At 41.8% G+C, this 16,824-nt stretch overlaps 1 protein-coding gene and 1 pseudogene across 5 annotated transcripts in view; one reads left to right on the forward strand and one right to left on the reverse strand.

Moving 5' to 3' along the window:
- The first annotated feature begins 2,726 nt into the window (after positions 1–2,726).
- The window catches only part of ANKRD55 (ankyrin repeat domain 55), a 109,247-nt gene continuing 95,149 nt past the window's right edge, over positions 2,727–16,824 (forward strand). For 2 of the 5 annotated variants that reach the window (XM_044932424.2, XM_044932428.2), the window contains exons 1-2: positions 2,731–2,884; positions 3,187–3,277. In XM_044932424.2, the coding sequence (XP_044788359.1) occupies positions 3,220–3,277 (58 nt within the window). In that variant the 5' untranslated portion in view covers positions 2,731–2,884; positions 3,187–3,219. Of the gene's footprint in view, positions 2,918–3,186; positions 3,278–16,824 lie in introns of those variants that run through there. The other 3 variants (XM_044932427.2, XM_044932425.2, XM_044932426.2) reach the window with 3 other exon arrangements.
- Positions 15,529–16,177, reverse strand: LOC123330658 (annotated as a pseudogene).

A 16,824-nucleotide genomic window follows, 5' to 3' on the forward strand; every position in this document is an offset into this window, starting at 1 on the left:
AGCCCTTTTACAAACATGGAATTGTCTGTATTTTCTTTTGGTTTTGGTAATGATATAAATGGGCACAGAAATATCACGTTATAGAGACTTGCACCCATTTTGGGAAGCCCTCTTCTGTGTTAGTTTCTTGAAGCTGCTGTAATAAATTGACACAAACTTGGTGGCTGAGAATATAGAAATTTATTTTCTCACAGGTCTAGAGACCAGAAGTTCAAAATCAAGGTGTCAACAGCACCATACTATCTCTGACATCTCTAGGGGGCAATCTGTTCCTGCCTCTTTCAGGTTCTAGTGACTTCAACTGTACCTTCTTGGCCTGTGGCTGCATCATTGCAATCGCTGGTCACATGACTTCACTACGTTTGTCTCTTCTAAGGACAACTGTCGTTGAATTCAGGGCCCACTCAGATAATCTAGGAGTTCCCAGGTGGTGCTAGTGATAAAGAACCCACCTGCCAATGCAGGAGATGTAAGAGACAAGGGTTCGATCCCAGGGTCGGGAAGGTTCCCTGGAGGAAGGCTCGGCAACCCACTCCAGCATTCTTGCCTGAAGAATCTCATGGACAGAGGAGCCTGGCAGGCTGCAATCCATAGGGTCACAAAGAATTGGACACAACTGAAGTGACTTAGCATACACAGATAATCTAAGATGAGTTCACCTTGAGCTCCTTAACTTGATTACATAGGCAAAGACCCCTTTTTCAAATAAGGTCACATTCACAGGTTCTGAAAATTAAGAAGCAAATGCATTTTTGTGGTGGGGGCACCGTTGAACCCACTGCACCCTCCCTGAGCCTCAGCCTGAAAATTCTCGCCAAGCAGCCAGTGAGACTCATCAGACTCAGTTCACTTCTCTTCTCCCAGAGATCTCTGGTCTACATTGCCTGCTGTCTGAAAAATATCATTTCAAATATTTTGCTTAGTTTTCTAATTCTTTGAACTGGAGAGTAAATCCAATCCCTGTTCCTGCAGTGTAGCCAGAAGCAGAAGCTTCACCCAAAGTGAAGTTCATTGAGCCTGGAAAACTTTCCTATCTTGCTTACAGCTGCATCATCAGTGCCTGTCAAAATAACTGGAGCGTAGTAATCTTTCCATAAACATTGATGAGTTAATGAACAAATGAATTAAAAGGAAGTTAATCTAAGTCCTTAATCTTTCTAGTGTTTGGGACCAAGCAGCCACAACTCCTTTTACCTCAGTCAGTTGGGTGAGTTTAGATCATCTCTCCTTAGCAGAATATCCACCAGCTTACGCCAAAATGTCTTCACCAATTCACTCTTCAGTCCCCAAAGTCTGACTTTCACATTTAATGCAAAAAAAAAAAAAAAAAGATACAGAGCACTGGGAAATTTAAGAAGTGCATCTATGGAGCACATTTTGGGTAATGATTTATAAGAAGTAGGTTTTGCCTGCATTTTAAGTAAGATGAACACAGGGCATTTGTGGGGGGAAGGCTGATATGAGGAAGGTGAGTAAGTCATAGTATTGTCACAGGGAACTGAGGCCAGACACTGTGTTGATGGGGAAAACATGAGAGGCAAGAGATAAGAAAGAAGTTTGTGTATTGAAGAACACTGTTGGTTTCTGCTTTTATTTTTATAGTCACACACTAATTAAAAATTTTAAATTATTATCATTATCAACAGCATTTACGAGAGCATCTTCTATGTGACTGTTGGACTTCTCCAAATATCTGATTGTCTTGAATGTAGAGCTTTGTTTTGAATTTATTATATCAGATTTTTAATAACAAATATAAAATAATAGGCTTATTATGATAAGCCTAAAAATACAGAGGTAGAAAAAGAACAAGTTAGAAATCTCCTACTGCAATTGCAATCCCCTGAAAGTGAAATTCACTCAGTCGTGTTTGACTCTTTGTGATCCTACGGACTATATAGTCCGTGGAATTCTCCAGGCCAGAATACGGGAGTGAATAGCCGTTGCCCTCTCCAGGAGATCTTCCCAACCCAGAGATTGAACCCAGGTCTCCCACATTGCAGGCGGATTCTTTACCAGCTGAGCCACCAGGGAAGCCCAAGAATACTGCAGTGGGTAGCCTATCCCTTCTCCAGGGGATCTTCCTGACTCAGGAATTGAACCAGGGTCTCCTACATTGCAGGTGGATTCTTTACCAGCTAAGCTACCAGGGAAGCCCCTGAGGGAACCAATATTAATGATATATCTTCATACACCTTCCTCTGTTCCTATGAACATACATAAACATATTTATATATACATTAGGTGGTTGCTGGTTTAATAAAAATGTAAACAAATGAAATATATAACTTTTTCCATTTGTTAATAGAATCATCCTACCAAATAAATTCATATAGATTTACTTCAGAGTTTTAAATCTAGAGTATGAATTTGCTACCATTTATTCAAGCTGCTCCTCAATTGATACACATTCAGGTGATTTTGAGGCTTTTTTCCCCACCACGTATAATACTGCTCTAAACACCCTTGCGATTGCACACTGTTTTAATTTTATCGTTATGGATATCTGAGCCCTGAAATGCAACCTTTCAAACGCCGCTTCCTTCCCCCATCCTCCCTGTCATTTGGAGAACAGAGTTGAAGGGAGACTAGAGATGAGTAGGGAAAGCCTGTAACGACTCCATACAGCACATGGGCAGCAGCCTCCTGCTACAATATTTACGTGCTTCAATGGAAATTGAGATGGCACTCTGCTCACATGACCCAAATGCAGTTCTCACTCCCCCAAGAACACAGCCGAATCCAGACTGCATTGGCAGCTCTGCACATGCTCTGTTTGGCCCTGTGAATCCTCACTCACCCATTGAGATTTCTTTTGGTTTAAAGCAACACACCAGCTGCTGAATCTCCGTGACCTCCAGTATTTTCCTGGCCCAGATCTAAGGCAGGTGGCCCTCCATGAACACCATTTTTCAGGGTTTGAGCTTTTCTTCTCTCTCTCTTTGTTGGGGGCTGGAGAGTGTTTAATAACTTACACACGGGGATAGCTGATGAGTGAGACCATAAGTAAGTCTTTTTCCTGTCAGGTATTAGAGGAATAACATTTACCTATTTTCATTATTCGCCTTGACAACGACCTGCAGCTCTAATGCACACTGAATTCTCAAACAGAGGGCTTGGCAGGGGCTGCTGTATCTGACTGTTGTGTTGACTGTAATGTGTGAGACGGTGTTTTTTCCTCTCTAGAGACCTGGATCCTTTTTGCCATTCTGATGGTAGATGATGAGACAGGCAACCATGGATTTCAGTACTCCATCTGTGTTTGATCAACAAAAAGGTAAAAACGCTGCTTTAACTCATCCTTTGGTTCTTTGCATCTTTAGTTCAATGTAGGGATTTGCAGTTTACAGGGAGAGTGTGTGTGTGTGTGTGATGTGGAAAGAGGATTTCACATAGGAAACAAACCTGTTCTAAATGTTCACTTCTCATTTGATAAGCATTTGCAAGGGAAAAACAAGCTTATGGTCTGTTAGTTTTGTTAAAGTGCTCCTACCTACAAATTTTAAAAATTGGGTTATAAGCGCCCCAGTTATTTCAGATAGTACCATCTTTATTCTCATTAGCTTTTTGTTCAGATCTTTAAAAATACATACATTTAATAAGTAACATAAAAAAATATATATATATATATTTCAATCTACTAACCCAATATCGCATTGCTATAGTTTTGTAAATATCTCTTAATTCCCTCCAGGAATAGATGTTGCCCACATTTATCTTGCTGCTGATGCATTATCTCCTCTGAGGTTGTGTAATGACTTATCACTATGTTATTATTTGCAGTGAAAGGATATATTTTTCTGATTCCCAATTTCCAATGTGGAGGTAATTTTCCACAGGAAAAAAATTACTGTGAAATTCACCTATTCTTATAAAAAAAACCACATGTATTCAGCCATACAGTTTATACATGTACATTCTGCATATGAAGTTTGTGTGTATATATGTGTACATATATATATATATATACCTATGTGTAATCATGCACCTTCTCTCTGTAAGTACAGAAAATTTCCATTCTCTAAGTGTAATAAATATTTTTAGAAGATTTTTTAAAAATAAATGATACCTAAACCACTTGCAATAACATCTGAGTATTCCTGAGAATGCTAAGATCCTTTGATTATTTAATTGTTTTGGCTATACAGTGAAAATGGTGGTCCATGAAAGACTCATTAAGAAAATTCTTTTTTCCCCCTTTTCCTGCTCTAGGCCATAGTGTGTTTACTACCTATTCTTCAAGCTACATCTGGTTTCATGGCTGAATTATTTTAGTTCAGTGCTTTGTCAAGTTACAGATTTACATTTAGATTTCTGAGTAATTACCTTATGCATATGCTTGTGTGTATCTTCAGAATGTGCCGATGCACACAGAATTTGGATATAAGCACTGTAGACAAAGTGATTGTTACAGCTGTGCCCACTGCAGCCTTCCCCTTTCTTTGTACTACTGATGGCAATCAGCAAGAGCGAAAATACGCTGAAATCCAAAGACCTCAAACTGGCTAAAAAATGACATTATTGAATTACGTAATCCAAACACGAACACAATAGGTTTATTTATTAAGACTAATTTGAGGGAGCTAGAACTGAGTATGAAGAACTAACCCTTCATAATGAATTCATCTATTCCAGTATTGTGGCTCCTAACAAGTCTGAGCCCAGAACACAGTTAAAGTGTTAATTTATAATATTTATTTTCTTATAGCACCTTTCATGTGAGCAACTCGTGACTATTTCTCCACCGTAGACCTGATTCTCCCCCTTGTAAGCTAACTCTTTCCCTGTGACTTCCATCTTTATTTCTCAATCATTTCTCTCCAGAGGTGTTGTGGTATGGTGGAAATAGCACAGGCAGAATAGGTTGGAACTGTAGAACAACTACTTCTTACTGTGTGACCTTAGCAAGTTACCTGACCTCTCTGGGCCTTAATTGCCTCAGCAGTAAAATAGAAGAAATGATGCTTACCTAGCCAGGTTGTTGTAAGAATCTAAAATAACGTATGAAAAGCATCTGTCACTTTGCCTGATGTACATTAGGAAAAAATTGAAGTTGATCATTCATGTCTGACTCTTTGCAACCCCATGGACTGTAGCCCACCAGGCTCCTCCATCCATGGGATTTTCCAGGCAAGAGTACTAGAGTGGGGTGCCATTTCCTTCTCCAGGTGATGTGCATTAAGTACTTTCAAATTGTGGCTGTTTTTGTCATGATTATTAATATTATAATTAATATTTATAATTATTAAACCCTGAACTCACCTCTCTAACTCTGGCTCAAATTTAGCAGTCTTCAGGACAAATGAAGATTTAGTTATGACCAGTTGACTAGATTACATTAATTTTTTTTTTTTTTAGAACTCCAGGGTACCATTTACAGCAACCCGCAGAATTACAGTTAACTGAATGATAGCTGAATAGTTCTGTTATCATGTTAATCCTGTTATCATGTTAAAAATATATATCCTGTTATAAAAATATATATCCTGTTATCATATAATTCTGTTATCATGTTAAAAACATGAAAGGTCATAACAGATTTAGACGATTGCATAGATTCTAAATATTATATTGTTGGGTAAAACCATGGTGAAATGATTTTCTCTTGAAAAGCTGAGTGTGGTTGGTGCTTTAGTAGAGGATTTTCTTGGAATTCCTGATATCTGGGGAATCAAAACGCTAGTGGCCACTGGCTTTACATGCAGATGTGGGCAAAGGACATTACATCTGGAAAGATCTTAGAAGTCATGTAAGGCTGCTGCAACAACAGTGCCGTTATGGAACTGGCACTAATGTATAAACTTTGTGTCCTGTTTTATTTTACCTTCAAAAGAGAAACATATTAAAAACCAAGGAAATCCATGGTGTTCTCCACAAGTGGTGACATTTGACTGCTTGTTTGAATTACATATGGAAACTCATTGACGTGTGGATTGTTCCTGGGGTTGGCTTGCTTTTTTATTTTGTTTTTATTTTTGATTTTGAGTCATTGCATCTTCTTTCAGCTGTTAACCATCAACGGGGCAAGGAGCTGGGGAGGAAATAGTGCATTGCTGTTTGTTGCATTGCTGTATTGCTTTTTTATTATTTTTTATTATGATTATTAAAGACCTGACTTTCTTTTCTCATCACAATGAGATTAGAGATCTATCTAAATGAAATGTAACATTGAAGAAAAAAAAAAAAAAACTTGGTCACATATAAAAATCACCTAGCCAGTTTTTGAAAATGCTTATGCCTGGATCCCATCACTGGATATTCCAGTTTAACTGGTGAGGGACATGGCCTGACAAAACCCCCCAGGAAGTTCTAATGTACAACAAATATGGAGAAGCACTCATTCCATCTATCCTCCTAACTTCTCAGATGGGAAAAGTGAAGCACAGAGAGGTTAAAATGTGGGCCCGCTTATGAGAATGGCACACAGCTAAGTAGTAATTGGGGGCTTCCCCAGTGGCTCAGTGGTAAAGATTCCCCCTGCAGTGTTGGAGATGCAGGAGACACAGGTTCAATCCCTGGGTCAGGAAGATCCCCGGAGGAGAAAATGGCAATCCACTCCAGTATTCTTGCCTGGAGAATCCCATGGACAGAGGAGCCTGGCAGGCGACAGTCTATAGGGTTGCAAAGAGTTGGACACGACTAAGTGAGTGAGTGATAGTCACTCGGTCATGTCCAATTCTTTGCGACCCCATGGACTGTCACCCTCCAGGCTCCTTTGCCCATGGAATTCTCCAGGCAAGAATGCTGGAGTGGGTTTCCATTGGCTTCTCCAGGACACGACTGAGCACCTGAACAATTAGTAACAGAGGGGACTGAGACCCAGGTGTTCACTATCCAGACAACAGACTACGAGGTTTCTTTTCCAGGCAATCTCTGGTCTTAATAGCTACTTTGAGGTGGGGGTTGGGCTCAGGTAGCTTTGGCCTATGGTTGCCCAGAGAATGGTCAGCAATGAGCACCTGGAATATACTAATGCATAATGACCTTTGGGCTTTCCAGTTGGCTCTCGTGGTAAAGAACCTGACCGCCAATGCAGGAGATGTAAGAGACCTGGATTTGATCCCTCACTGGGGAAGATCTCCTGGAGAAGGAAATGGCAACCTACTTCAGTATTCCTGCCTGGAGAATCCCATGGACAAAGGAGCTGGGCAGGTTACAGTCCATAGGGTCACAAAGAGTTGGACATGACTGGAGCAACTTAGCACACACACATGCACAATGACCTTCAGAGCTCAAATCAAAATCAGGTAGATCTGGAGTCCTTCCAACTGCATTTTTCTATTTTTCTCATTGGTAGAGGTAAATAAGACAACCTTATGCCAGGGTCTGGGAACAGATGGATATTTGCTCTAGTCCAGTCTCAATCCTCATCCCAGTTGCTTGAACTTGGACACACTGATGATCTTCTGGTCTGTAAAATGTGGGTAGTGTTCTACATTCACAGGGTAACTGAGAGGCTCAAAGATTGTGTTATCTGTCTGACCAAGGGGGTTCAAGCCACATCTCTGGCTTTCTCTGTGAAGCTGTGAGGAGGAAGCCTGGGTCTTCACAGCTCTCCACTCTGGCTTTGTGCTTCTTGCTCTCACCATGGCAACATCTCTCTGGTCCCACATGCTCCCAGCTGTCTTCCCTCTCAGAGCCCACACGCAGGGAAGGACCTGTAGTAAAATCATTTACTACAGAACGCAGAGGCTCCTACTGAAGCTGAGACTTCAGTTAAATAACTGAAGACGTTTGCATGAGGAGGAACCCAGGGCTCCGAGAGAAAATCAAATTGAGAAGGGTGCTCCCAAGGGCCTCACACAGCCCAGCCCAGCCCAGCCCAGCCCAGCCCTTCCTGGCTCTATGAGAAATGTCTGAGCACAGTGTTCACAGGGGCCTGTCGGGGCACTGCCCCACCCTCCCAGGTTTCTCTCTGGTAGGGTTGCTAGAGAATGTGGGGAGGAGCTCAGCCCTCCAGCCCAGATTAGTGCAGAGTGTCCATGTTCTCGGGCTGCTGTAACAAATTACCACAAACTGGGCAGCTCCAAACAACTGACATGTAATCTCTCCCAGTCCTGGAGGCCAGAAGTGTGAAATCAAGATGTCAGCAGGCGGTGTGCTCCTTCTGGAGGCTCCAGGGAAGACTCCTTCCCCGTCCCTTCCAGCTTCTAAGCGTTTGTGGCTTCATCACTGCAGCCACAGTGGTGGCTTCATCACAGTGTGGCTGAAGTGATGCAGCCACGTCACCTCATCACTTCTGCCTCTGGTCTTCACGTGGCCTTTTCCTCTGTGTGTGCATCTCAGAGCTCTCTCTGCCTGGCTCTTATAACAACACATGTGATTGCATTTAGGGCCCACCCAGATATGCCAGGATAAACATCTACTCTCAAGATCCTGAACTCAGGCTTTCAACATGTGAGGTCATAGCCCCTCTTTTGCCTTCTAAGGTAATAATATTCACTGGTCCCAGGGACTGAGACATGGAGATACCTTTAGGGCCCCCAATCAGCCTGCTTTATGGCATGAAAAGAGGTCAGATTTCAAGTTCCTTCTCAGATGTATGCAGCCTCCTCACTGGGTTTTTGGTAAAATCCACTCCTATTTAAGCTAGAAGGAAGTTTGGCATTTGGGAGATGGGGTGGAAAGAGTATGAGATAAAGTGGCAAAATTGAGATCCAAACCTAAACCTGCATACTTCAAAACCCATCTTCTTTCTACTGCAGTACTCTTCCTTGATCAACCATATATTTTAATGAAGAAATAAGACATTAACAAAAATTAAAATGAATGAAGCCTATGTTTTTACAAGCAAGCTATTATCCCATTGTTTTGTGGAATTTTATGCTCCCACGTACAGATGTCTGGTTTTAATTTCCAACTTTTCATCCAAAATGGGAACTCGAAACAAAATGAACTTAGAGTGCCTAGATAATGCGCTTTGCTGGAAAAGCAAAAGTTAAAATTCTGCTGTGACAATCAGATGCCTCCAAAGGAAGAATAAGCAAATTTTCCCAGCGACTTGGGGAGGGAATAGAGAAAAGGCAGTCAGAGGAGACTGGAGAGAGAGGGGACAGTTTAGGCTCATCACAGACCTTGAACGAGATGAAACCGGGAACAGTGAGCTGAATTTTGTGATAGGTTTTCAGATTGATGGTCCAGACAAAGGAAGATTTGATGGCAAATGACCATTCCAGAGTTTTAAAAGGAGATTATCTGTCATCTTTGGGAAAATACTCAACCTTCTCCCTCTCTTGGTCAAGAAAGAGGAGCCTAGGGAAGAAGAGATGGAAGAAGAATCCTTTTTCCAATCTTCTTGCCCATTCAAGACCTAACCCAGGCAAACATATTAACAGGAGGCCTGCCCCTCTCCCTCCTCTGCCTCCTTTGTGCAGTCTCTCTGCAGTACACAGGAGCCTCTTTCCCACCCACCAACTCCTGGGAAATGATGTGATACATCAGTCCACTCCTGGCTCCTTTGCTGGACCTAGCTAGAGGGAAAGTGAAAGTTGCTCAGTCATGTCCAACTCTTTGCGACCCCATGAACTATACAGTCCATGGAATTCTCCAGGCCAGAATACTGGAGTGGGTAGCCATTCCCTTCTCCAGAGGATCTTCCCAACCCAGGGATAAAACCCAGGTCTCCCACACTGCAGGCAGATTCTTTACCAGCTGAGCCACCAAGGAATCCCAGCTGGAGGGAAGCCCCTGACTGATCTTATCCAAACAGTTACTATTCACAGCCTTAGCGAGCCAGGAAACCGACAGTGATTCAGTGGCTGAGGGCAGCGTTGTCACTGTCAGCATTCTCTACCACAGGACAGCCGCAGTGCCCTCCAGGATAGGGCCTCTGCCTGAGTATGCATCGCAAGAAGGAGAATCTGGGACTGGTATGCAGAGGGAATAAAGGCCCCCCTGGTGAGCCAGATCTCCTGAATCAACCCTGATACCGTGTCCCACAGCTTGGCTAGATCAGCTTCAGAAGGCAAACCCTCAACTTAGCCCCTTGTCTGGAAGTCAGCTGGGTCACCACACCGAGCTTTTCCTACTATTCATTAACATTCATTATATTATTCAAAATCTTCATCATCTCTGTTCATTAACTTCACATTTCATTAGTTACAGCTGTGTTGAGCAACTGATTTCTGTGGATTTTCCCGCTGAGGTAACCATTTGGATGCAAGCATATTTTAAAGGAGACTGAAGGAAAATCCACCAAAGTTGTCACTAGTTTTATTACAAAAATAATAGAATAATGAACATTTCAGTCATCCCCAAATATGGGATAAGGTGAGAAGGTAAGGGTCTAGATACACTGAGACCCAAGATTGATGTAAAAAATGGGTGTGGGCTCTATACTGTCTTGCACGAAGACCACATCCAACCATACTTATCAGCCTAATATATCTCTGAAAGGGCATGGCAACCCACTCCAGTATTCTTGTCTGGAGAATCTCCATGGACAGAGGAGCCTGGCGGGCTACAGTCCTTGGGGTTGCAAAGAGTCAGACATGTCTGAACGACTAAGTACATACAAGCCTAATACACAGGTTTGTGTGCTTAGTAAGGGCCCTCAAGTTTGTTTTCTCTATGTAAAAACTTTAAATATCATTTGCTTGTTGATGAGGCCACTCTTATTTTATTGGGTTCATTGGGGGAGGAAATGAAGAGAAATGTTCCAGTTTACATGGGAAATATTTCCATTTCTAAAAGTAGCCTCAGAATTTAAAAATATACACATGTAATATTTAATAACATTCTGATGCTTTTCTAACCTTTTGTTTGAAAACAATTTTAAACTTAAACATTGTAAGAATGGTAGAAAGAAAACTGTATATCTTTTAACCAGATTTACCTAATATTAACATTTTACCCCCATTTACTTTATTGTTAGCTCTTTCTCTGTCTGTCTCTACATCTCTCAGTCTTTGTGTGTTTCTCTCTCTGTTTCTGACTCTCTCTCTGCCTCTTTCTCTATATGTATGTATGTATATGAGAATTTGTGTGTGTACGTGAGTGTATGCTCTTTTGTCTCATCTGCCTGCATTCCAATTTTGTCTATTGATCCAATAATGTCTTTTACAGCATGCCCCCCTCCCAGCCCCAACCCAGTGCCAGATCCAGTCTAGAATACTGCTATAGACTTTGTCTTTTATGACATTGACATTTTTGACTTACAGTCTCTCTCTCTTTCTTAATACCAAGTTCCTTCTTGTGGGTTTGTCAACACTTCCTCACAACTAGATTAGATTATGCATCTGCAGACAGAACACCACATGGGTGATTTAAATTCTTTTAGAAGGTTATTTGAGGTTAATGGTGTTGCGCTGTTAGATATCAGTCGGTTCTTATGGAATTCTTTAAATACTCAGGTTTCTTTCTATATATAAAACTAGTGTCACCTTCTTCAAAATATTCCAACAATACAAAAAAGAGTTCAGTATACAAAGTGCTGTATTCTCTTAACTGGCACAGAGCTCTGTTCTTCAGAGGTTCTCTTGGCCCCAGCCTGTTCCCAGCTTCTCAGCTGCCAGTATGGACCCTAGCAATTCATCTTCCATGTGGGTATGGAGAATAGCTTCTATAGGGAAACAGAGATCAGGACAAGAATATTAACCAGTAGTGATAATCAGAAGAAGAACAATAACTGGCTTATTAAGCAGCTCCCATTTATTCATCCGGACACTGTGTGAAACTTTCATGCCTATTATCTTGCTTGATCCTCAACACAGCCCTTGAGAGAGATTCAGTTTCTAGTCCATCTGAGGTTATATGACTTATCCAAGGCCACACATGACAAAAACAAAGTTGCAATTTTAATTCTAGTTTCTGACCCTCAAGCCCTCTTCACACTCCTATTTACCATGAAATTATACTCTCTGCATTCTTATAACACACCCCATCAACCCCTTCATGACTCTTAGTATGAAGGAAAATATAGGTGATGGTGGCTAAATTTGCTCAAGTTTCCCCAGGGCTGGGCTTTCATTTGAAATGAGCTCTGCACAGTGAGTTCAGCTTAGTGACAGGTTGACCTCCTCCATGGTAAGAGTGGATCCATGGCAGTCTGCCCTTAGAGCAAAGAAAGATACCAGCCTCCTAGGAGGAGGAGGTGCAGAGAATTACCCTGGAATATGAGCTGTGGAACTGATGTGATAAGAATTGGGAATTTGCAAGGTCAGGGCTTGGCTTGGATCACAGAAACTTTTGAAATCAGGTTCTTTATCATTTTCCTATTCAACATGTTTATTCTGTGCAAAACAGGTTAACATTTCTCCAAGACATAGCTCAGTAAACCCTGATCCTATAATCAAGGTCACAGATAGCAGTTGATAAAGAGGAAAAATAATTATTTTAACCTTGACATCTTAAGCTTTGATCCTGGGGGACCCTGAGATCATTTCTCTGTTCTCAAATTCACAACAGTAAATCAGAACACAATCTGGTGTTTGTTTTTAAAAAACAACTCCCCAAACAACTTTGGGGAACAAAGAGTCTTACTTTTTTAAGAACCGTGAGATGTATATCTGAAATTCATCTGAATTGATATTTTTGTCCTTCTTACCTGAAAGTGAAAGTGAAGTTGCTCAGTCGTGTTTGACTCTTTGCTACCCCATGGACTGTAGCCTATCAGGCTCCTCCGTCCATGGGATTTTCCAGGCAAAAGTGCTGCAGTGGATTGCCATTTCCTTCTCCAGGGGATCTTCCCAACCCAGGAATCAAACCGGGGTCTCCCGCAGTGCAGGCAGATGCTTTACCGTCTGAGCCACCAGGGAGGTGCTCTTCAAAAATGATGTCCTAGAGTTTTGGCAGCAAGTCGGCTGACTCAGCATGACCACTATGGAGAGGCCTAGAGGTGGCTTAGACCTGTCTACTTTCAGGTGGTCACTGCCAAAACCAGTTGAAGAGAGGATCCTGGAAGTGTTTTGTTTAGAATAGTAGTCACTTGTGGAACTGAAAGAAACTCAATGAACGTATAATTCTATGTGAAAACAGAAACAGAAGGATTAGCTATGGTGCAGTAGAGCGAACTGTAATGGCCACTGGGGTCAAACCAAACAGTTCAAATCCCAGTGCGGCCACTCTTGTTACCGACCCTTTCCTGTCAGGCTCCAGCAAGGGTCCTTCTTGACCAATGCCATTGGAGCCAACAGAATGAGACTAACTTTAGTTCAGAAGTAAAGGAGAATTTGATTCTTTGATCAAAGAATGGAGAGGTGCAAGCTCAGGCTGTAGAGCAGCAGTCCCAACATTTTTGGCACCAAGGACCAATGTCACAGAAGACAGTTTTTCCACCCACAGGAGACAGGGGACAGTTGGGGGATGATTCAAGTGCATTACATTTATTGTGCACTTTATTTCTATTATCATTAATCAGCTCCACCTCGGATCATCAGGCATTAGATTCCAGAGGTTGGGGACCCCCGCTCTGGAGGACATGTTCTCCCCACAGGCCATAGGCAGGGCTGCGTTATAGGGATCTCAGCAGCAGGCAGCGGGCGGAGCCCTCCCAGGGGAGCCATTCAGCTGCATGGCTCAGGCTCCAGATCACAGTGCCGGGAGCAGTGTCTCTGCACAGGGCCCACTGCTGCCATCTTGAATTGAGCTGTTGTGCTCAGGGGCGGGAGGAGGAACTCTGGTCTGAAGTGCCAAGTACCAGTATGAGGCCTCTGTGCAAGGCCCACTGCGATCAAGTGAAAACAGACCAAGCACAAAGGAAAAATAAAAACAGTTAGACTTCATTACCCAAATTCTATCCTTCTGTAAATTGGTAATGGGCACGGCTGCTGCTGCTGCTTACCGCATGACCTAGCGGCTTAACGTCTCTATACCTCACTTTCCTACTTGTAGATTAAGATAGTGCTACCACAAAGGACTGTTTATAGAGACGGGATTAATGAGTACATGCAATGCTCCTGCAACCACTGCTGGCCCATAGTAATCACTCAGCAACTGCTAGAAGTGGTTATAGGGTTGTTATAAAGATGGTTATAACAATCTTCAGAGCATGGTTATAAAGATTTAATGGCATAGTACATACAAAGCACTTGGAACCATGCCTGGTCCAAAGTAATCATTTAGTAAATGCTAGTGATTCTTACAAATGATCTCCCTAAGGTCACATGGACAACTGGTCTTCCCTGTTCAAGAGACCATCCATCGGTCAAGTTATCTTCCCCTCTATAATGAATTCATAGCCTAGTGCTCCTTTTTAAAAATTATTTTTTAATTTTTATACAATTTTAAAGGTTAATTTCCATGGTGGCTCAGACAGTAAAGAATCTGCCTGCAATGCAGGAGACCTGTGTTCAAACCCTGAGTCGAGAAGATCTGCTGGAGAAGGGAATGGCTACCCACTCCAATATTCTTGCCTGGAGAATTCCGTGAACAGAGGAGCCTGACGGGCTACAGTTCATGGAGTCACAAAGAGTCGGACGTGACTGAACAACTAACACACCATTATTACAAAATATTGGCAATATTCCCCATGTTGTATAGTACATCCTTGAGCCTGCTGCTGCTGCTGCTGCTAAGTCGCTTCAGTCGTGTCCAACTCTGTGCGACCCCATAGACGGCAGCCCACCAGGCTCCGCCGTCCCTGGGATTCTCCAGGCAAGAACACTGGAGTGGGTTGCCATTTCCTGCTCCAATGCATGAAAATGAAAAGTGAAAGTGAAGTCGCTCAGTCGTGTCTGACTCAGCAACCCCATGGACTGCAGCCCACCAGGCTCCTCCGTCCATGGGATTCTCCAGGCAAGAGTACTGGAGTGGGGTGCCATTGCCTTCTCCGTCCTTGAGCCTATCATATATGTAATAGTTTGTACCTCCGACTCCGCTATTTCTCCTCCCTCACACTGGTAACCACTAGTTTGCTCTCTGTATCTATGAGTCTGCTGCTTTTTCATCATACTCACTAGTTTGTTGTGTCTTTTAGATCCCACACGTAAATGATATCATACACTATTTGTCTTTCTCTGTCTGACTTATTTCATTTAGCCTAATGCCCTCCAAGTCCATCGATGTTGCTACAAATGGCAAAATTGCATTCCTTTTTGTGGCAGAGTAGTGTTCCATTGAATGTATACACCACATCTTTTTATCCATTCATTTGTTGATGGACACTTAGGTTGCTTTCAGGTGTTTGAAATTGTAAATAATGCTGCTATGACTATCTCAGTACATGTATCTTTTTGAATTAGTGTTTTTGTTATATTTGAATATAAACTCAGGAGTGGGATTCCTGGATCATATGGCTCTGTTTTTAGTTTTTTGAGAAACTTCCATATTGTTTTCCATAGTGGCTGCACCAATTTACATTCCCACCAACAGTGTAGGAGGGTTCCCTTTTCTCTACATCCCTGACAACATTTGTTACTTGTGTGCTTTTTTATGATGGCGATTGTGATGGTGTGAAGTGATACCTCATTGTGGTTCTAGTTTGGATTTCTCTGATGATTAATGATACTGAATATCTTTTCTTTTGTGTGTGTATGTGTGCGATTGCTTTTATAAACAAATTTTAGGCTGGAATAAGGAGCTCCTAGTTCATCATGTTGGAGATTGTCCTCACTCCGATAGGCTGTTGAAGTGTGCCTCCCTCAACATCTGGTTGATGTGGGAGTAATGATCTTGGCATAGTGCATCCATCTCATATAAGGACTGAGGGGTACTCATGCTCCGCTCAACAATGATCTGGTTTAAGCTGCTTTCTGAACCAATTATTCTGTCTGGGGAATTAACACTGCTGTTCCTGTTATTGGCACTGCTTGAAGATGCACACACTCTGGTTCTTCTTAGTTGGCCTTCCTTTTGTTTTTCATTGCACACTGAGATTCCTGGAAGATAGTTTCTCTTACTCCTTTTGGGCTGGAGAGAATGGTGATTATCTTCTTTATTATCATTCCTTTTTCTTTGCTCCTTATTGTGCACTGACTATGTTCCTAATTCCAATAGCATGTTGGTAATTGGGCCCTACATTCATATTTAGGATAAGAGAATGCATTAGTACTAACTGAAGTGGCCCTGGCAACATTGGTTGAAGAAGCAAAATGGGATGGTGAGGACCAGAGACGGGCCAGTACAGGCCAAAGTGGCTCTGAAAAACCGTCATGGCATGGCAGACTTCCTTTAATCCTGGCCCAGAATTATAGAAACCTTCATGTACCTTCATGCATCTTTTCATGTACTTGTTGGCCATCTGCATTTATTCTTTGGAATAATGTCTACTCAGTTCTTCAGCCTATTTTTTAACCAGTTTTTTTTTCTTTTTTTGACTTTGAATTGTATGAACTGTAGTATATGTTTATATATATGTATATATATATATCATATATATATATATGATGAGGGATACAAATCCCTCATCAGTCATGTCATTTTCAAATATTTTCTCCCATTCAGTAGGTTGTCTTCACTTTGTTGATGGTTTCCTTTGCTGTGCAAAAGCTTTTAAGTTTAATTAGGTCCCATTTGTTTAATTTTTGCTCTTATTTCCTTTACTTTAGGAGACAGACCCAAAAAATTATTGCTGCAATTTATGCAAAGAGTGTTCTGCCTATATTTTCTGCTAGAAATTTTATAGTATCCGGTCTTACATTCAGATCCTTAATTCACTTTGAGGGTTTTTTTGTTTGTTTGTTTGTTTTTTGTATATGGTGTTAGAGAAAGTTCCAATTTCACTATTTTACATGTATCTGTCCAGTTTTCCCAGCACCACTTATTGAAAAGACTGTCTTTTCTCCAATGTATATTCTTTTCTCCTTTGTCATGGATTAACTGACTGTAAGTGTGTGGGTTTATTTCTGGGCTTTCTATTCTATTCCATTGGTCTAAGAGTCTATTTTT

The sequence above is a fragment of the Bubalus bubalis genome, chromosome 19 (genome assembly GCF_019923935.1).
Source record: "Bubalus bubalis isolate 160015118507 breed Murrah chromosome 19, NDDB_SH_1, whole genome shotgun sequence".
NCBI classification, from domain to species: Eukaryota; Metazoa; Chordata; class Mammalia; order Artiodactyla; family Bovidae; genus Bubalus; species Bubalus bubalis.